General features: G+C 38.5%; 1 protein-coding gene across 1 annotated transcript; it reads left to right on the plus strand.

Annotated features, from left to right (window-relative positions):
• Positions 1-8,676: 8,676 nt before the first annotated feature.
• LOC127860787 (uncharacterized) lies at positions 8,677-18,836 on the plus strand. Its single transcript, XM_052399066.1, has 11 exons — positions 8,677-9,123; positions 9,754-9,927; positions 10,567-10,737; positions 11,151-11,248; positions 12,503-12,567; positions 13,604-13,761; positions 14,217-14,334; positions 14,724-14,740; positions 16,985-17,126; positions 17,713-17,861; positions 18,263-18,836. Exons 1-11 carry the CDS (start codon positions 8,712-8,714, stop codon positions 18,586-18,588), a joined length of 1,830 nt encoding a protein of 609 aa, XP_052255026.1. The 5' UTR covers positions 8,677-8,711; the 3' UTR covers positions 18,589-18,836.
• The last annotated feature ends 3,963 nt before the right edge of the window (positions 18,837-22,799 follow it).

The following is a 22,799-nucleotide window of genomic DNA, read 5'->3' on the forward strand; positions in this document are numbered from 1 at the left end:
CTCAGCTATATCAAGTTTATCACAATCGAGTTCTACGGCATATACAGCTGTATCAAGCACAGACGTTATGAGTTTGACATCGGATACTGTTCAGATGTCGACTCCTGAGATTTCATCACAATCACTCTCTGACCTATTGACTGAAATACCAACTTCTATAACATCGACCACTGCACAAGCCTCTTCGTTGTCTACAGTACCTGCATCAATAACATCTTCAGAAGTTTACACCGTTGTATCGACCGAATCTCTAACACCTTCAGAGTCTTCAAGAACAACGGTGAGCACAACGCCATTCAATCCCGCGTCGGACTCAGTGCTGACTTCAATGCTTTCAAGTGCAATTCGAAGCCAATCTCCATCGTTTATCACAGAAACACTTTCAGATGTAAGCTCAGATCTTTCAACGCAGCAGAGTTTATCAACGTCGATTGCGCAAGTATCAACAACGCTACTGTCTTCAACAATGAGCGCCACGTCATTTGCCACAACACAGACTGAAATTGTTCCAAGCGAAACACAAAGTTTAACGGTGGAATCGTCTGCACAAATAGTTTCACCATTACTTTCCACACTGACCATTTCGGAAGATTCTACAACTCAGTCTATTGTAACGTCAGCCTTTTCTATCACCAGTCTGTTCACTCCAACGACTTCAATACCGGAATCACTGACATCGTCCACACTTACTTCGACACTGCCGAGTGTTTACTCAACAGTGTCTGAATTCTCTACAACATCGGTAAGCGCTTCTTTAATGTCATCAGAGACTAGCTCAGTGGACATCTCAGCTATATCAAGTTCATCACAATCGAGTTCTACGGCATATACAGCTGTATCAAGCACAGACGTTATGAGTTTGACATCGGATACTGTTCAGATGTCGACTCCTGAGATTTCATCACAATCACTCTCTGACCTATTGACAGAAATACCGACTTCTATAACATCGACCATTGCACATTTCTCTTCGTTGTCTACAGTACCTGCATTCAATAACATCTTCAGAAGTTTACACTGTTGTATCGACCGAATCTCTAACACCTTCAGAGTCTTCAATCACAACGGTGAGCACAACGCTATTCAATACCGCGTCGGACTCAGTGCTGACTTTAATGCTTTCAAGTGCGATTCAAAGCCAATCTTCATCGTTTATCACAGAAACACTTTCAGATGTAAGCTCAGATCTTTCAACGCAGCAGAGTTTATCAACGTCGATTGCGCAAGTATCAACAACGCTACTGTCTTCAACAATGAGCGCCACGTCATTTGCCACAACACAGACTGAAATTGTTCCAAGCGAAACACAAAGTTTTACGGTAGAATCGTCTGCACAAATAGTTTCATCTCTACTTTCCACACTGACCAGTTCGGAAGATTCTACAACTCAGTCTATTGCAACGTCAGCCATTTCCATCACCAGTCTATTCACTCCAACGACTTCAATACCGGAATCACTGACATCGTCCACACTTACTTCGACACTACCGAGTGTTTACTCAACAGTGTCTGAATTCTCTACAACATCGGTAAGCGCTTCTTTAATGTCATCAGAGACTAGCTCAGTGGACATCTCAGCTATATCAAGTTTATCACAATCGAGTTCTACGGCATATACAGCTGTATCAAGCATAGACGTTATGAGTTTGACATCGGATACTGTTTAGATGTCGACTCCTGAGATTTCATCACAATCACTCTCTGACCTATTGACCGAAATACCAACTTCTATAACATCGACCATTGCACAATCCTCTTCGTTGTCTACAGTACCTGCATCAATAACATCTTCAGAAGTTTACACTTTTGTATCGACCGAATCTCTAACACCTTCAGAGTCTTCAATCACAACGGTGAGCACAACGCTATTCAATACCGCGTCGGACTCAGTGCTGACTTCAATGCTTTCAAGTGCGATTCAAAGCCAATCTTCATCGTTTATCACAGAAACACTTTCAGATGTAAACTCAGATCTTTCAACGCAGCAGAGTTTATCAACGTCGATTGCGCAAGTTTCAACAACGCTACTGTCTTCAACAATGAGCGCCACGTCATTTGCCACAACGCAGACTGAAATTGTTCCAAGCGAAACACAAAGTTTAACGGTGGAATCGTCTGCACAAATAGTTTCATCTCTAGTTTCCACACTGACCAGTTCGGAAGATTCTACAACTCAGTCTATTGCAACGTCAGCCATTTACATCACCAGTCTATTCACTCCAACGACTTCAATACCGGAATCACTGACATCGTCCACACTTACTTCGACACTGACGAGTGTTTACTCAACAGTGTCTCAATTCTATACAACATCGGTAAGCGCTTCTTTATTGTCATCAGAGACTAGCTCAGTGGACATCGCAGCTATATCAAGTTTATCACAACCGAGTTCTACGGTATATACAGCTGTATATAGCACAGACGTTATGAGTTTGACATCGGATACTGTTCAGATGTTGACTCCTGAGATTTCATCACAATCACTCTCTGACCTATTGACCGAAAAACCAACTTCTATAACATCGACCACTGTACAGGCCTCTTCGTTGTCTACAGTACCTGCATCAATAACATCTTCAGAAGTTTACACTGTTGTATCGACCGAATCTCTAACACCTTCAGAGTCTTCAAGCACAACGGTGAGCACAACGCTATTCAATACCGCGTCGGACTCAGTGCTGACTTCAATGCTTTCAAGTGCGATTCAAAGCCAATCTTCATCGTTTATCACAGAAACACTTTCAGATCTAAGCTCAGATCTTTCAACGCAGCAGAGTTTATCAACGTCGATTGCGCAAGTATCAACAACGCTACTGTCTTCAACAATGAGCGCCACGTCATTTGCCACATCACAGACTGAAATTGTTCCAAGCGAAACACAAAGTTTTACGGTGGAATCGTCTGCACAAATAGTTTCATCTCTACTTTCCTCACTGACCAGTTCGGAAGATTCTACAACTCAGTCTATTGCAACGTCAGCCATTTCCATCACCAGTCTATTCACTCCAACGACTTCAATACCGGAATCACTGACATCGTCCACACTTACTTCGACACTACCGAGTGTTTACTCAACAGTGTCTGAATTGTCTACAACATCGGTAAGCGCTTCTTTATTGTCATCAGAGACTAGCTCAGTGGACATCTCAGCTATATCGAGTTTATCACAATCGAGTTCTACGGCATATACAGCTGTATCAAGCACAAACGTTATGAGTTTGACATCGGATACTGTTCAGATGTCGACTCCTGAGATTTCATCACAATCACTCTCTGACCTATTGACCGAAATACCAACTTCTATAACATCGACCACTAAACAAGCCTCTTCGTTGTCTACAGTGCCTGCATTAATAACATCTTCAGAAGTTTACACTGTTGTATCGACCGAATCTCTAACACCTTCAGAGTCTTCAAGCACAACGGTGAGCACAACGCTATTCAATACCGCGTCGGACTCAGTGCTAACTTCAATGCTTTCAAGTGCGATTCAAAGCCAGTCGTCATCGTTTATCACAGAAACACTTTTAGATGTAAGCTCAGATCTTTCAACGCAACAGAGTTTATCAACGTCAATTGCGCAAGTATCAACAACGCTACTGTCTTCAACAATGAGCGCCATTTCATTTGCCACAACACAAAATGAAATTATTTCAAGCGAAACACAAAGTTTTACGGTGGAATCGTCTGCACAAATTTTTTCATCTCTACTTTCCACACTGACCAGTTTGGAAGATTCTACAACTCAGACTTTTGCAACGTCAGCCATTTCCATCACCAGTCTATTCACTCCAACGACTTCAATACCGGAATCAATGACATCGTTCACACTTACTTCGACACTACCGAGTGTTTACTCAACAGTGTCTCAATTCTCTATAACATCGGTAAGCGCTTCTTTATTGTCATCAGAGACTAGCTCAGTGGACAACTCAGCTATATCAAGTTTATCACAATCGAGTTCTACGGCATATACAGCTGTATCAAGCACAGGCGTTATGAGTTTGACATCGGATACTGTTCAGATGTCGACTCCTGAGATTTCATCACAATCACTCTCTGACCTATTGACCGAAATACCAAATTCTATAACATCGACCACCGCACAAGCCTCTTCGTTGTCTACAGTACCTGCATCAATAACATCTTCAGAAATTTACACTGTTGTATCGACCGAATCTCTATCACCTTCAGAGTCATCAAACACAAAGGTGAGCACAACGCTATTCAAAACCGCGTCGGACTCAGTGCTGACTTCAATGCTTTCAAGTGCGGTTCAAAGCCAATCTTCATCGTTTATCACAGAAACACTTTCAGATGTAAGCTCAGATCTATCAACGCAGCAGAGTTTATCAACGTCGATTGCGCAAGTATCAACAATGCTACTGTCTTCAACAATGAGCGCCACGTCATTTGCCAAAACACAGACTGAAATTGTTCCAAGCGAAACACAAAGCTTTACGATGGAATCGTCTGCACAAATAGTTTCATCTCTACTTTCCACACTGACCAGTTCGGAAGATTCTTCAACTCAGTCTATTGCAACGTCAGCCATTCCCATCACCAGTCTATTCACTCCAACGACTTCAATACCGGAATCACTGACATCGTCCACACTTACTTCGACACTACCGAGTGTTTACTCAACAGTGTCTGAATTCTCTACAACATCGGTAAGCGCTTCTTTAATGTCATCAGAGACTAGCTCAGTGGACATCTCAGCTATATCAAGTTTATCACAATCGAGTTCTACGGCATATACAGCTGTATCAAGCACAGACGTTATGAGTTTGACATCGGATACTGTTCAGATGTCGACTCCTGAGATTTCATCACAATCACTCTCTGACCTATTGACCGAAATACCAACTTCTATAACATCGACCACTAAACAAGCGTCTTCGTTGTCTACAGTGCCTGCATCAATAACATCTTCAGAAGTTTACACTGTTGTATCGACCGAATCTCTAACACCTTCAGAGTCTTCAAGCACAAGGGTGAGCACACGGCTATTCAATACCGCGTCGGACTCAGTGCTAACTTCAATGCTTTCAATTGTGATTCAAAGCCAATCTTCATCGTTTATCACAGAAACACTTTCAGATGTAAGCTCAGATCTTTCAACGCAACACAGTTTATCAACGTCGATTGCGCAAGTATCAACAACGCTACTGTCTTCAACAATGAGCGCCACGTCATTTGCCACAACACAAAGTGAAATTGTTCCAAGCGAAACACAAAGTTTTATGGTGGAATCGTCTGCACAAATAGTTTCATCTCTTCTTTCCACACTGATCAGTTCGGAAGATTCTTCAACTCAGTCTATTGCAACGTCATCCATTTCCATCACCAGTTTATTCACTCCAACGACTTCAATACCGGAATCACTGACATCGTCCACACTAACTTCGACACTACCGAGTGTTTACTCAACAGTGTCTGAATTCTCTACAACATCGGTAAGCGCTTCTTTATTGTCATCAGAGACTAGCTCAGTGGACATCTCAGCTATATCAAGTTTATCACAATCGAGTTCTACGGCATATACAGCTGTATCAAGCACCGACGTTATGAGTTTGACATGGGATACTGTTCAGATGTCGACTCCTGAGATTGCATCACAATCACTCTCTGACCTATTGACCGAAATACCAACTTCTATAACATTGACCACTAAACAAGCCTCTTCGTTGTCTACAGTGCCTGCATCAATAACATCTTCAGAAGTTTACACTGTTGTATCGACCGAATCTCTAACACCTTCAGAGTCTTCAAGCACAACGGTGAGCACACTGCTATTCAATGCCGCGTCGGACTCAGTGCTAACTTCAATGCTTTCAAGTGCGATTCAAAGCCAATCTTCATCGTTTATCACAGAAACACTTTCAGATGTAAGCTTAGATCTTTCAACGCAACACAGTTTATCAACGTCGATTGCGCAAGTATCAACAACGCTACTGTCTTCAACAATGAGCGCCACGTCATTTGCCACAACACAAAGTGAAATTGTTCCAAGCGAAACACAAAGTTTTATGGTGGAATCGTCTGCACAAATAGTTTCATCTCTACTTTCCACACTGACCAGTTTGGAAGAATCTACAACTCAGTCTATTGCAACGTCAGCCATTTCCATCACCAGTCTATTCACTCCAACGACTTCAATACCGGAATCACTGACATCGTCCACACTTACTTCGACACTACCGACTGTTTACTCAACAGTGTCTGAATTCTCTACAACATTGGTAAGCGCTTCTTTATTGTCATCAGAGACTAGCTCAGTGGATATCTCAGCTATATCAAGTTTATCACAATCGAGTTCTACGGCATATACAGCTGTATCAAGCACAGACGCTATGAGTTTGACATCGGATATTGTTCAGATGTCGACTCCTGAGATTTCATCACAATCACTCTCTGACCTATTGACCGAAATACCAACTTCTATAACATCGACCACTGCACAAGCCTCTTCGTTGTCTACAGTACCTGCATCAAAAACATCTTCAGAAGTTTACACTGTTGTATCGACCGAATCCCTAACACCTTCAGAGTCTTCAAGCACAACGGTGAGCACAACGCTATTCAATACCGCGTCGGACTCAGTGCTGACTTCAATGCTTTCAAGTGCGATTCAAAGCCAATCTTCATCGTTTATCACAGAAACACTTTCAGATGTAAGCTCAGATCTTTCAACGCAGCTGAGTTTATCAACGTCGATTGCGCAAGTATCAACAACGCTACTGTCTTCAACAATGAGCGCCACGTCATTTGCCACAACACAGACTGAAATTGTTCCAAGCGAAACACAAAGTTTTATGGTGGAATCGTCTGCACAAATAGTTTCATCTCTACTTTCCACACTGACCAGTTCGAAAGATTCTACAACTCAGTCTATTGCAACGTCAGCCATTTCCATCATCAGTCTATTCACTCCGACTTCAATACCGGAATCACTGACATCGTCCACACTTACGTCGACACTACCGAGTGTTTACTCAACAATGTCTGAATTCTCTACAATATCGGTAAGCGCTTCTTTATTGTCATCAGAGACTAGCTCAGTGGACATCTCAGCTATATCAAGTTTATCACAATCGAGTTCTACGGCATATACAGCTGTATCAAGCACAGACGTTATGAGTTTGACATCGGATACTGTTCAGTTGTCGACTCCTGAGATTTCATCACAATCACTCTCTGACCTATTGACCGAAATACCAACTTCTATAACATCGACCACTGCACAAGCCTCTTCGTTGTCTACAGTACCTGCATCAATTACATCTCCAGAAGTGTACACTGTTGTATCGACCGAATCTCTAACACCTTCAGAGTCTTCAAGCACAACGGTGAGCACACAGCTATTCAATACCGAGTCGGACTCAGTGCTGACTTCAATGCTTTCAAGTGCGATTCAAAGCCAGTCTTCATCGTTTATCACAGAAACACTTTCAGATATAAGCTCAGATCTTTCAACGCAGCAGAGTTTATCAACGTCGATTGCGCAAGTATCAACAACGCTACTGTCTTCAACAATGAGCGCCACGTCATTTGCCACAACACCGACTGAAATTGTTCCAAGCGAAACACAAAGTTATACGGTAGAATCGTCTGCAAAAATAGTTTCATCTATACTTTCCACACTGACCAGTTTGGAAGATTCTACAACTCAGTCTATTGCAACGTCAGTCATTTCCATCACCAGTGTATTCACTCCAACGACTTCAATACCGGAATCACTGACATCGTCCACACTTACTTCGACACTACCGAGTGTTTACTCAACAGTGTCTGAATTCTCTACAACATCAGTAAGCGCTTCTTTATTGTCATCAGAGACTAGCTCAGAGGACATCTCAGCTATATCAAGTTTATCACAATCTGGTTCTACGGCATATACAGCAGTATCAAGCACAGGCATTATGAGTTCGACATCGGATACTGTTCAGATGTCGACTCCTGAGATTTCATCACAATCACTCTCTGACCTATTGACCGAAATACCAACTTCTATAACATCGACCACTGCACAAGCCTCTTCGTTGTCTACAGTACCTGCATCGATAACATCTTCAGAAGTTTACACTGTTGTATCGACCGAATCTCTAACACCTTCGGAGTCTTCAAACACAACGGTGAGCACAACGCTATTCAATACCGAGTCGGACTCGGTGCTGACTTCAATGCTTTCAAGTGCGATTCAAAGCCAATCTTCATCGTTTATCACAGAAACACTTTCAGATGTAAGCTCAGATCTTTCAACGCAGCAGAGTTTATCAACGTCGATTGCGCAAGTACCAACAACGCTACTGTCTTCAACAATGAGCGCTACGTCATTTGCCACAACACAGACTCAAATTGTTCCAAGCGAAACACAAAGTTTTACGGTGGAATCGTCCGCACAAATAGTTTCATCTCTACATTCCACACTGACCAGTTCGGAAGATTCAACAACTCAGTCTAGTGCAAAGTCAGTCATTTCCATCACCAGTGTATTCACTCCAACGACTTCAATACCGGAATCACTGACATCGTCCACACTAACTCCAACACTTCCGATTGTTTACTCAACACTGCCTGAATTCTCGAAAACATCGGTAAGCGCTTCTTTATTCTCATCAGAGACTAGCTCAGTGGACACCTCAGCTATATCAAGTTTATCAAAATCTGATTCTACGGCATATACATCAGTATCAAGCACAGACGTTATGTCTTCGACATTGCCGTCTATAAAGATGTCGACCTCTGACAGTTCATCACAATCACTCTCTGTCCTATCGACAGAAATAACATCTTCAATAACAGAGGCCAGTGCGCAAACCTTACTGGCGTCTTCAGTACCTTCATCAATGACATCTTCAGAATTGAACACTGTTGTATCGACCGAATCTCTAACACCTTCAGTGTTCGCTAGCAAAACAGTGAGCTCAACATTATTCAATATCGCGTCGGACTCAGAGCGGACTTTAATGCTTTCAAGTGTGAGTCAAAGCCAATCAATTTCATCGTTGATTCCTACGATGTCAATAGCAACGATGGATACAACAGAGATATCCCACACTTCCATATCTCTGTTTTCGACACCAATGTCAACATCAATGATGTCATCATCGGTTACAGGTGTGTTAATCATAAAAAAATGTATCTTTATACTGGTTTTTATTATGTTTTTTATTGAAGTAGCATGCGACCGTATTTTTATTGCGTGCACAGTATTAATTTTAAGTAGGTATTATACGATATTTCTTTGTTAAAGGAGTATGAGGAATATAAACAAATCCTGCAAAATATAAACGTCTAAGAATAACAAACATAAGATATATCTAAAAGATAAACGAAATATATTCCTGTTTAAGTGCCATTACTTTGTCTTTGTACAGTCAAAAACTCTTTCATGTATTGGCGATTACACTGTTGGGAAATCACCACTATTTTGTGCAGATCTTTAAATAAGACACACATGCACACTTTTTCGTTACGATTATGATATTTGATGTAAGAAACTATAAAAAAAGATAATTTATATAGTTTATTTAACTTTATTCTTTCATATATATATGTGTTGGTTTAAGGTTAAAAAATATAGTGTTAACTAAATCGAAAATACCCACATTAAGATAAGAGTTTTATCATGTGTTATTTTTGTATTTTTCTGTTTTAGAAAACGTATTTTTGATTGCTTCTACATTGTGGAAGCACACGCGTTCTTTCGCTACTTATTAAACAAATGCAACTTGAATATATTTGCAGTTCCGTTAAAATTGTGTCGTGCGCCATCTTTCGACAACGGCCATTTCACTGGTTCGACGGAAGTGAATGAGGTGGTGACCTTCACATGCAATGAAGGATACAGGCTTGTTGGTAACGGAAGTGCAACATGTCTGGAAAATCGCACGTGGACAGAATTACCTCAGTGCATCAAAGGTAACTTAATAAATGAGCCGCATTCTGCGAAAACCGTGCATAATTTATGTGCGCAAAGTGTCGTCTCAGAATAGCCTGTGCAGTGCGCATGTTAATCAAGGACAGCACATTCTGCCTACATTGGATTTTAGTATAGAAGAGAAGCCTTTATCGAAATTCCGTGCGGACGGCACGTGCTAATCTGGGATGACACTTAACACACACGCATTAAACCCAGTTTTCAAAGAACGCAGATCAAATAAGCGATAACTTGCATGGACCCTTTGATGCAATTGAATTCGTTGACATCACTCAAATCATGCCACGTAGTCACATAAGTATTCGTATGAATGTCTGTAGTGCAAACGTATAGAAAGTGAAAAGGGTTATGTATGTCTCTGAATTATCCGGATTACTTAAACATTAAAATATTTATTTGTTAGCTGATATTGTGCAGACGTGTTATGTGTTTATAACAATTTTGTATAGCAAACGTAAATAATTTAAATTTGCATATAGCACTGTGTCTGAAATTTTGACTGAAATACAATCTTAGTTGTCAAAAAGTCGTGTGTTTTTTTTCATGTGTATTGTTTTCTTATAATATTATATTTTGTAACACTTATCTTCTGAAATAAATGTGAATGTGAATGTTTTCAGAATGCGGAAACTTAACCGCTCCCCGAAACGGTTCCGTGAAGTACGAATGCACGAACGAGGGCTGTGTTGCCCAATACGCATGCGCGACCGGATATGAACTCAGCGGACAAGCGTCCCGCACATGTACAAGCATCGGATGGAGTCCAGGCGAGCCCACCTGCAACCCAACAGGTAAGTTAGGTAAGGCTATACAAAACCTTTCATGCACATGCACGTATGCGCACTCATGATAACGGTTTGTAGTTTGTAAGTTTCTCATTAACGTGCGGGATTCTTTAGTGTGAGTTCGGACTTCACTTGAGGCGTGTATTGTAAAGAATGGCAGAATGTTTGGTGACTTTCAAATTACACAAAGATATGGCTTGTATATTAAATAAAGGCTTTAACATGAGGACTATGTATTGTTTTAATTCGTGTCTATATGTTAGTAAAAGTCGTATATATTCCCCTTTAAGCTTGCACTGTTGCATATGAAAACTAAACGTATTGTCATATATCTGTTATTTTTCGGGTATAATTGTGAACAATGTAATAAACAGTTTAGTATAAGATTAACGAAACTTGTCCACACACATGATTTTCAGGTGAGATACACGGCACCAATGTAACCATCCAGCTTCAGTCAGGTCCGCCCGACGACTCCATAGGGCGTGTGCAGTATCAACAAGACGTATATGATCAGGTGACATTATAAGCCTTGTTCTGAGAAAACTGGGCTTAATGCATGTGCGTAAAGTGTCATCCCAGATTAGCCTGTGCAGTCCGCACAGGATAATCAGGGACGACACTTTCCGCCTTAACTTGATTTGCAGTAAGGAGGGACATCCTTGAAACTAAAAATACCATAAAACGGAAAGTTTCGTCCCTGATTAGCCTGTGCGGACTGCACAGGATAATCTGGGACGACACTTTACGCACATGCATTAAGCCCATTTTTCCCAGAACACGACTCTTATATAGAAAGCACATCCCCACACAGAGGTTCAAAATACTAGTAGATCTATCTGATAATAATTATGCAAAACTAAGAGTACAGTACAACAATATTCAGTTATTTAGTCCAAATATTCTAACTTGCGAGATAATTTCTATCGAATATGCGTATTTGTTATAAAAATAGTTGTGATGCAGTTAGCTTCGAATAAGCCTTATTCAAAATATGATTGACCGTTTAAACTCATTTCTGAGCAACATAATAATGTCCGATTCTATTTCAGTCAATAGTAATGATATTAATTTCGTCGTTTGCGATGTACGACAACTATATTACATAGATCAAATTGAACAGGGACCTCAAAATTTCAGATACTTACGATACTTACGGAGATCTTGGAGCTGTTGAAAGCTTGTTATTCTTCCTCATGTAGACAAAGATTTTCAATTCAACACACACAACTATTAAAAAAAAATATTACCTCCTTGAATGTGCCAACGCGACAATGACTTTTGTTCCAAACTGGAAACGAGCTCGAAACTTCTTTTTTGTAAACGATCTTTTTAATCGCATTATGTCGTTCGAATTTATCTGATTTGTAATTTCTATGAATGTCACAAAATGGTCTTTGTCAGTCAACTGTTGGAAGGTAGATCACTCCGAAGAGTTTGTATTTTGCTTGCGAGTAGTGTCCCTTTATGTATGAAACCTGAAATTAACCCAACTCATCAGGCTCTCTCGCATTGTAGTGGTATTAATATTCATAGACACATCATTCCGATAACAAATTATCAAAACTAACATCAAGTAAATAAAATCCAACACAACCAAAGTATCGACCTCACAAGAACTCTCAACTGGTGCCAGCAGCAACTGGCTGCGATACAATTATTGAATACGTCAATCAAAATTGGAGAGAAAAAACAACAGAAAAATGTAAGGTCTCACATAAATATTAATTTTATATAATATTCGCTCATACATATTTTATCCTTTTTTCAGCTTACGAAATACTACAAGGAGAACATCGGAGATTATTTCCGCCAGATCGTCATCGTTTCTATCAGGTAGGATATGTGTCCATTGACTGAACGGGAATATGGCTACAAAGTATACAGTGAAAAGTCTTACTCAAACTATAGACAATGATGCTACACCGTATAACAGTGGAGACTCTGACTCAAACTGTAGACATTGACTAACTAGAATGAGACTTCACAGTATAAAATTGAAAATCTTTACTAAAAAACAAAGACATTAACGCGAAATCAGTTGTATTATTCTTAGGAAAAAAAATATGTATAGATACATTTTGACATTTTTATTCATCATCTGAATATTGTTGTTGTTGTTTTTTTTAATTTTTGTTGTGAAGTGTTAATTGAATACTCTGACAATAACCAGATCCAGCTTTACCTCGGTTAAAATAATTTCTGAGATTTAAGTACCCTAATGAAAAGCGCAGTACGGGCGTGACAGCCATGTATCATTGCTTTATAAATTTCTCTATTACGCACTCGTACAATTGTTTTTTAGAGAGAACAAGAGTATTTAAACAATACTGACAATCCGTACATATAGCAATTGTGAACCAAACATTATCTTCTGCAGTGATGTTTCATATACTGAGCATGTCTCTTACAGAATTAAGATATTTAAGTCACGTTTGCATGTACCTGATATTATATATGATTAAAGTTTAAATCATAAAAGTACGTATTGTTACATGCTGACGATCGCCATTGAATATAATCATATTTAATCACTTTAAATGACATATTTATACTGTTATTCGTCTATAGTTTTGAATTATATTTAGGAATTATGCTATGGAAATGCACTGTTCATTAAAAGTAACACGAAATACTGCGTTAAAATACATAACAGAAATTTCCTCGCTCTTGGAAAACATGGCTTTAAGCATGTTCGTTAAGTGTCGTAAAAAATTTCGCTTAAAAGAAAAAAATTAAACGAAAACTTCCATAAAGTAGTCTGCGGACTACACGGTGTAATCTTGTACAACACATTTCGCACATGCATTAAATGTTTAAGCCCCGTTTTCCCAGAGCGCGACTCATTTTGATCCTCTGTCTCCAATTCCAGTCCAGACGGTATCGTAGACTATTCCATATTTTACGACAACTTAGACACCGCCCACTCCGTGTTTTCGAAATCCCAGTCGGCGTTCTTCAAGGGGGTTCCGCTCACTATACTCAACGAAACAATACCGGTCATCAAAATAACCCTTGCTGGAACCACGTGTAAGTACAAATGTACTTCAATTTTACAGTTGTAATACAGAAACTACACGTGTTTTAAAAAAGCGTGCCAGTCAATCAACCAACAGTAACATTTGCATATTGTCACTACTAATCAGACCAGTCAGCGCTATATCATGGTCATGTATCTAATGTGTCAGATGACTTTATGATTCTCGGTAGTTTAATGACCCCACGATTCTCAATTGCTTTATGTCATCATAATTCTCATTTGTTAAATGTTGACCTTATTGTTACATGAAGGCATGGTTCTCAGATGGCGCCATGATTATAAATTCTTTCTTGTCACATCATGCTAATAAAGGGCTTTATGACATTATCATTCTTAATTGTCAAATAAAATTATCGTTTTTAATTGTTAAAAGGCGTCATGAAATAAAAGTTGTTATGTGAGGTCATGATAATCAGTTGAATTACGGTATGTTTTCAATTGTTAGATGAGGTCAATGCCACCATAGATCAAGCGGAACTGATGTGTGACATGTACAAGCACCTGCGCGGTAATTGCTCGGCAGACGACACTTGTTCCACAGACTTAGGGCGTCCGGTTTGCGAGTAAGTAACATATCCGCATTTTAGCCTTCATCTTTGCAAAGCAACTTAAGTGCATTTTCGTAAAGTGTCATCCCATATAAGCATGTGTCGTCCTCATCTGCTAATCAGGTACGACACTTTCCGCTTTTATGGAATTTTTCGTTGGAATGAAGTCTTTTATAAACGATTATCCAGTCTAGGCGGAAAGCGTCGGACTTCACAGGTTAATCTCGGACGAAACTTTATGCATATGCATGGACCCCTTTTCACAAGAGCGCGGTCCATTTACTGAGCTAATTTTGTTTGCAATACTGTCAAGGCATATTATATGCATTTAACTAGTAATTTTAAGTTTTGTGTCAGTATTTCAAAAATACATATTTTAATGACTCTCTTATTTATTTTTTCAGGCCTGCTCGTACTAAAGGTAAGCATTTAACTTCTAAATATCTGAGTTTTCACTGTTGCCCAATGTTTATTCAAGTAGTCATGCCACATTTCCATCATGGAACCATCATATCTGTTTCTCTGTTTGTCCGTATGTTTGTGCGTCACTCCGCCTAATTTCGCAAGCGAACAACTAAAAATGGACTTATCCGACAAAGTAATCCTGTCTTTCTATCGGAGTTATGCCCCTTTCCAACTTAGAATTTCTATACCATGATTGTTACAATTTATTCCAAGTACATTGACATCAACTTTCAGACGTTATTCTTGATATGTAGTGTTTAGGCATTTTTATTATTCTACGTATTATTCTAATTAACTTTGAATTTCTTTAACATGTTTTTACCACACACATTTGTTCAAAGAAGTTCTGATATATTTTTCAACATTCCTTATTGTTTGAGCATATGACAGACAGACATACAGACATACAGACAGACATACAGACATTCAGACAGACAGACAGACAGACAGACAGACAGACAGACAGACAGACAGACAGACAGACAGACAGACAGACAGACAGACAGACAGACAGACAGACAGACGAACACAAACAGACAGACAGACAGACAGACAGAATAGTTTATTAAGGTCTCACTTTTGTACATAAAACACAGTTAAGCAGTACAAAATCATTATAATTATATAAATGTACAAAGCCACTCTAAAAGAGTTACGAGAGACGATGGTTCTAAAAATTCTAAAAGTGTTCAACGATTATGTACATTATAGAATAGTTCACATCTGTTAGAAATATAAAAAAAGATTCTTAAGGAAATTCTAATTAAAATGATTTATTTTCTTTAAATAAATTTTAACAAATTATAACTGTTAGAAATATAAAAAAGATCCTGATGGGAATTCGGTGTAAAATTTTTAGTTTTCTTAGAATAAGTAAAAAATATATATATCATCACACAATACAGTAAGAGGAAATTTCAATGTGTACATTATAAACAGTTTTGTACTTATGAAGAACAAAGTATATTATTATTTGATACGAGTTAGTGTGCTAGTTTTTATCGTAAAATGGCTAGAGTAATGTTCTAATTCGACTTAGCAAATAATCCTCACGAATATTACAACAATTGTTGCATAATAAGAAATAAGGCGTCGGAATAGCAGTTGTGGTCCCTGCTATGAAAACTGGGCTTAATGCATCAGCTTTAAGTGTCGTCCCAGATTACCCAAGCACAGGCTAATCATGGAAAGCGTTTTTTCTGACTAGGCTGGATTTTCGTTAAGATTATACTTTCCTTACACGAAACATTTTATAAAAGTGGAAAGTGATGTCCCAGATTAGCCTGTGCAAGGACCAAAACTGCTATACTGGCGCCCTTATTTCTTAAAATAATGGACTGCATAGGCTAATCTGTGTCGACACTGTACACAGATTGATTAAGCACGGTTTTTACCAGAACGAGGTTCAATTAATTTTTCTCGTTCTTACCACAGGTGGTTAGCGTGTGGCTATGATATTAATTAGTGAAAACATCATTTTGAATGATAAATAATCATATTATAACGAAAAATTAACTTTTCTGAAAAAAAATATTTCACTATCAAATATATATATATATATTTGATAGTGAAATATTTTTTTTCAGAAAAGTTAATTTTTCGTTATAATATGATTATTTATCATTCAAAATGATGTTTTCACTAATTAATATCATAGCCACACGCTAACCACCTGTGGTTCTTACCCTCGTATTAACAAACAATAAAACTGTTATTATTTGGAGCACATAATGTTGGACATTATGTATGCAGTTCAATTCTACATAACTGTTATTGAAATGTAACTTAGGTAAGTTGTTTGAATCGCATGGAAAAGTAACTGCCGTATTGGTCATAATTATTTGCAGAATGGCATATACATGTACATCTCAGCTATGCTCGGCGTCCATTAAATGTTTGATAACGCATTGTGCTTTCGAACGTTTCAAAATACAACGCAAATATATGCGTTGAAAAGCATTCAAACGTGACCAATTTAGGTTTATGTAAGGGTGATAATAATAAACGTGAGTATTGCTCTAGGAAAACTGGGCTTAATGCATGTGCGGACTGCACAGACTAAACTGGGGCGACACTTTTTGCACATGCATTAAGCCCGGTTTTCTCAGAGCTCGACTCATAAGCAAAGTTGTATGTATCTATGTTGAACTTGTCAGTCGAAAAAACAACAAGTTCACAGAACATTGTAATTCCGTTTCAGACAACTTCTGGTGGATTGCTCTGCTCGGCGCGGGAATTCCCCTTCTGGTTCTCGGCGCAATACTCGGGATATTCTGCTGCTGTTGGCTGTGTCCCTGCTGCAGACGTCGACGAAAACGCGAAGAAGAGCCGGAACCTGAATGGTCTGTAGCGTTCGTTTGCACAGAAATTAACGATTTTGACTCTTATCTGTTAGGAAGTGTTTTAACGAGAATTATAGACAATATTGTCTATTGAAATTTGCAAATATGATTCGACGTTCAAGTTTATTTCTGACGCATTGGTGGGCCAGAATATGCCGTGTCAGTCAATAACAACCCGAAATAGTCCTCTATTAAAGCGGTTCACATAATTATAACCTGACTTGTACCGGTTTACCAAACGTATATGCTCAATGATCAAGAAAACCCGTATTCCACGCACAGGCATGGTTCACCAAAACGTTCTAAGACACTTGTGCCGGTGTACCGATATTTGTCCTGTTATGACACGTCAATTTATAGCATGGATGGAAATTCGCGGTGTTGTAGGTCCCTATATATGTTTTAGAAAGCGCACATGTCCTCTGTACACAAAGTTTTGTAAGAACAAGAGTGGGCAACCATGGCTAAAATATTAGTTTCTTATCCGTATCTAGGAGCCTACTTAAAAAAAACCATGTTTGACCGCATCGTTGGCAACCTCCATACGTTTAATTTACCAGTTCCAATGTTCCAATACCCCTTGCAGGCTTCCGTACTATGGTCTGCCGAGATATGTGGGTATCGGTCGCCGCATCACTCACGTACCCTGGGGCGCCCCAACGTACGGAACCTATCAAGATATCTCGGAAGGACCCGAACCCGCGTCCTTTGTGGTAGAACCGGACCCTGACCAAGGTAGCGTTATGCACAGCATTTTTATCCAAATGGTATTTTATGTGCTGGATGGGTTAATTTAAATAATACTAATACAAACAATAATAATAATAATAATAATAATAATAAAACACTTTTTAAGTGTGCACTGTTTCAGCGTTGTATAAAATTGATCCTCACCCTGGGAAAACGGAGCTTGGTGCATGCGCGTAGTGTCGTTTCTGCACAAGCTTAATAGGGTTTAATTTTTGCTAAGGAAAGACTTCCTTTATACGTAAAATACAATGAAAGTGGAAAGTGTCGTTCATGTAAGGCCTGTACGGACTGCACAGGCTAATCTTGGTCGACACTTAACGCACATGCATTAAACCCCTTTTTCACAGAACGAGGCTCAACTGTGTATTTGTTCATTATTATTCTAGATGACCCGAGCTTTCGCTTACCCCGCCTCGTTCTTCAGCCGTCGCACTATCCCCCACGAGTAACATCACTTACCACAAGCATCGACGACGGAGACAGCGAACCGCCCTTCCGGTACCCGGACAACTTGTTCCGGTCGCCAGCCGACACCATTGAGGACGCTGACTCAGACATTACTCTCCATAGGGCGCGATTCGGTGCCGTGTTGACTTACCTTGACACGGGGTTTCCCACAGGAAGAATTCCGCTGAGATTCAACACTACGAGACGCTCAGCGCCCTCTTACGGATCTAACATCTCGTACAATCGAGATATAGACGAAGCTTGAGTTATAATGCCTCTCGGTTTTTTACTTATAATGTCACCCGGTGTTTCCTGAACTTGAAATTAGCATAACATGCGCGTTTTTACTAGCTTCATGCATAGTTTTTATACATCGTTTTCTTTACGTCTCAAGTTTTCACTTACAATGGGATTTGTGTTGGATCATAATTACCCATTGGAATCGCTGTTTGGCGCATACATGTATACATACAACCTGATTGTTATGCGCAATAAAATGATGTTACTTGTTAAGCGTGTTTATATGGTTTTTCATATGGTGAATTGCACGAGTGCAAGTCAACGCATTTTAATCAATTAGTATATACATATATTATATAACATCTTGAGTTGAAATTAATAGTCTGGTCGTATATATGCTTTATACATTATATCATATTATATATTTTATATCAGATCATTTTGTACATGTTTTATATGTAAATAAATAGTTTATTGAGTCACAATGCTCAAATCATAGCTTAATATGAAGGGAAATATGACAGTGCAATATATTCCTATCTTACATGTACCAGTTTCATATGAACCGCGCTCTGAACAAAACGAGTCAGTCCACACAGGCTAATCGGGACGACACTTTCCGCTTTTATGGAAGTTTTTGTTTAAAAGTATTTTCTTAAAGAAAATCCTGTAAAGACGGATAGTGTCGTCCCTGGGCGGGCTGCACATGGATTAAGCGCGATTTGCAATGGCGCGACTTATATATATTAAATGTTTATTTTAATAGCATTCGATGTTTGTTGATATATTAAATAATTAACGACCGGAATCGATTTATCTGCGAATAAAATTAATATTGGGTGTTGGTGCTTTTATTTATTCATGTTTGCATTTTGCTATTTCGCTTGACACGGTTTAACGTAGCAGCTGTATTAAAGACGATTATAATGATAATAAACTACGTAAAACCAAGATGTATTGTGTCTTTCATATTTACATCTTATACTAGTAGTTAAGTGGCAATCCAACCAAGTTTTCTTTGGAAAAATGAAGTTTAATACTGATATAGCGAACAAATAATAATAAGAAGGATATATTGCTTTCTTTGTGTATTTAAACAAATTTCAGAATATTGAACAATAAGGCTCTAAAATTAACTATTTTACATCTTGCTTCGTTTGAGCTCATGATGAGGATGATGATGATGATGATGATGATGATGATGATGATGATGATGATGATGATGATGATGATGAGAATGATGCTGAGGACGATGCTGAGGATGATGAGGATGATGATGATGATGATGATGATGATGATGATGATGATGATGATGATGATGATGATGATGATGATGATGATGATGATGATGATGATGATGATGATGATGATGATGATGATGATGATGATGATGATGATGATGATGATGATGATGATGATGATGATTATAATGTTCATTGAGGATGTTACGCCGTATAGAAGACATACATGTGTTTAAAGATCGATTTAGACATTCATCGGACCAAACGTTAGAAGCGACTATCCATGGTCACAACACACGGCTGTCAGGCTATCCATCCATGCCCACTAAACACATGGCTGTCAGGCTATCCATCCATGCCCACTAAACACATGGCTGTCAGGCTATCCATCCATGCCCACTAAACACATGGCTGTCAGGCTATCCATCCATACCCACTAAACATGTAATCAAATATCTCGTCCTTTGCATGAGACGTTCATCCGATGTGCAGTTAACTATGTGCTTCATACTAGTCATGACAGAAAAGGCCCAAGGTCGCCTCTCTAAAGTAGCGTCTCTTGTTTGCCGTAACCAAAGCAACTTAAAAGCTCATAATAAGGGCGTGGATCAGATAGAATAGTGAGAATACAAACACATTCTTTGAACATTCACTACGCGCACAGTAGCAGCCATGTTTTCTGTATGGCGAATGGAAGAGTAAGCTTATGAGATAAAAATGAAACGTTTCAAGAATTCTGATTCGTCATATAAGTGATGATATCAAACGTACTGATGCCGATCGAAGATAAAAAGCAAGGCTTCACACTTAGATCTTGCACAAAAAAAAAAAACAATAACAGATTTTTACCGATCAAATGATCCTCGTTCTGAAAAAATGGTTGTATGCATGCGCGTTAAGTGTCCTCTTCTTCCCATTAATTGCAGGTCTCCTATGGAGCATCGACGCAAGTTGACAATTCAAGTATTGGGCCTGAGTAGAACCAGTACTTGGTGTCTGTCTTGGGAGATCTAAAGAACAAACCCATATTGGGGACCGAATCCGTGACCTCCCGATCGCACGAGACAATGTGTCGTCCCGGAGTCGTTTGTGCAGTCCGCACATGCTAATCAGAGACGACACTTTCTGCCGAAATTGGATTTTCGCTAAGAAGAGGCTAAATTTATATAATAATCGAAGGAATCGTCCCTGAATAGCCTGTGTGGAATGCACAGGCTCATTTGGGACGTCACTAAGCGCACATGCATAAAGTCCATTTTTAGTTGTTCGCTTGCGAACAACTAATGTTACTACCAAAAAGTCGGTTCGCTCTTAACTACGATAAACCTGATAACTGCCGCATCCGCGCGAGAAAGAGTTGTATAATGTATGCAAGAGGTTTGAGTTCTTCAACTATATTCATTCACAAATGGAAACATAATGTGAATATCGTGTTAAATGGATTTTTTTTAACGGAGCGTATATAGAAAAAAAAATCTATAAACAATGTTTGTATTATACGTGTCGCGAAAGAGAATGTTTATGAATGATTAAAATAGTCTAGTATCTGCTGCGTCTTGATGACGTTGTATTTTTGCTCAGCACAGGTCACTCATAATCAAGGCTATTAAAAGATGCGTGAAAATAAAACTTCTGCTGATAAACAAGTATAGTTTGCGTAACCTGTTTTTTACGAATACCGAAACAGAAGCTCGTACAACTATATGTTTATTTTGTTAGTTTGAGTTATTTCAAAGTGTGAGTAACCTGAAAAAATACGCTGTATCGCAGATCTAGAACCACAAAATCGTGTGTTAATGGATACAATATTTATTCTGGAGCACTTTGGTGATAGCCATTTTTTTTATATTATATACTTTTTGAATCTTGTGCGCATGAAGTACAAGATAGTAAACAACAGTTAATTTGAGGAAACCCACTTATGTCAGTACTAACAATCGCTTTTTGTGACATTTTTTCAGGTGAGATTTTTAATTATTGTTTTGAATGATAATATTTTAATGCGAGGATTGTTGCCTATCAATTAGTGTCGTTTAAAATTAATTGCGTTAAATGTTATATAGCCTCTTATACTTATACTAGTATAATGATGCATATTTACAACAATGCCATGTATTCGACAACGTTCACAGGTAAAGCCGGTATGCACGATCTTGACAAATGTTTGTTCAACAAAAATAAACTTCTTAAAACTTGATATACATGCATTATTAATAATTTGGAGACCCTTTCAGAAGAACATGTGTCCGAAAAAGTGAATTTATGAGGATATTTAATTCCGAAAGTACACTCAACTGTACAGACAGTTATTGCATCATGTAATAATAATATAATAATTCCATACAGAAACCATTTTGTTGGTATATAACTTGTATTTGCATTTTTCAATTATTATATCTATATTTAACGTAGAATTACTCTAATCTGTAATTTGTTGAAGTAAATGTGCTTTATAACAACGTTCAATTGAGGATATTGAAGATTAGTTTCTCAATTCCTGTCTTAATTTGTTTCATACGATAATACAATAATATGCATATGTATCACTATAGTATTTGGTGCGTGGTTTGTTTGCCAAAACAAGATCTTTTTGCAAAGCTGATCTAAGACAGTGGGATTCGTTATTTGAAAATGTTACTAGATCATTCATATATGAAGGTGCTAATTGGAAAATGGTTTTATATTTTTGTATCACAGTGTGATAATTTACCCTGTCATGAAATGGCATTCAAATCAATGTCTTAAATAGTTTAATGAAGATAATGCATGTACACTGTAATACTAATTTATATTTACTGACCAAGCCGATCATTATTGCTCATAATGATAACACGTCGCCGTTTACGAATATTTACGATTCAGACCAAAATCATTCGTTTCGCTCTGATTCTACTAACACACAAATGCAATGGCTGCTGTTTTAAAATGTATATATCCATAAGACTTTTCCGTGTCGGCATAAAGCAAAAAAAAATTCTAGCTGCATTAAATGAAA

Source organism: Dreissena polymorpha, chromosome 15 (genome assembly GCF_020536995.1).
Source record: "Dreissena polymorpha isolate Duluth1 chromosome 15, UMN_Dpol_1.0, whole genome shotgun sequence".
Taxonomy (NCBI): Eukaryota; Metazoa; Mollusca; class Bivalvia; order Myida; family Dreissenidae; genus Dreissena; species Dreissena polymorpha.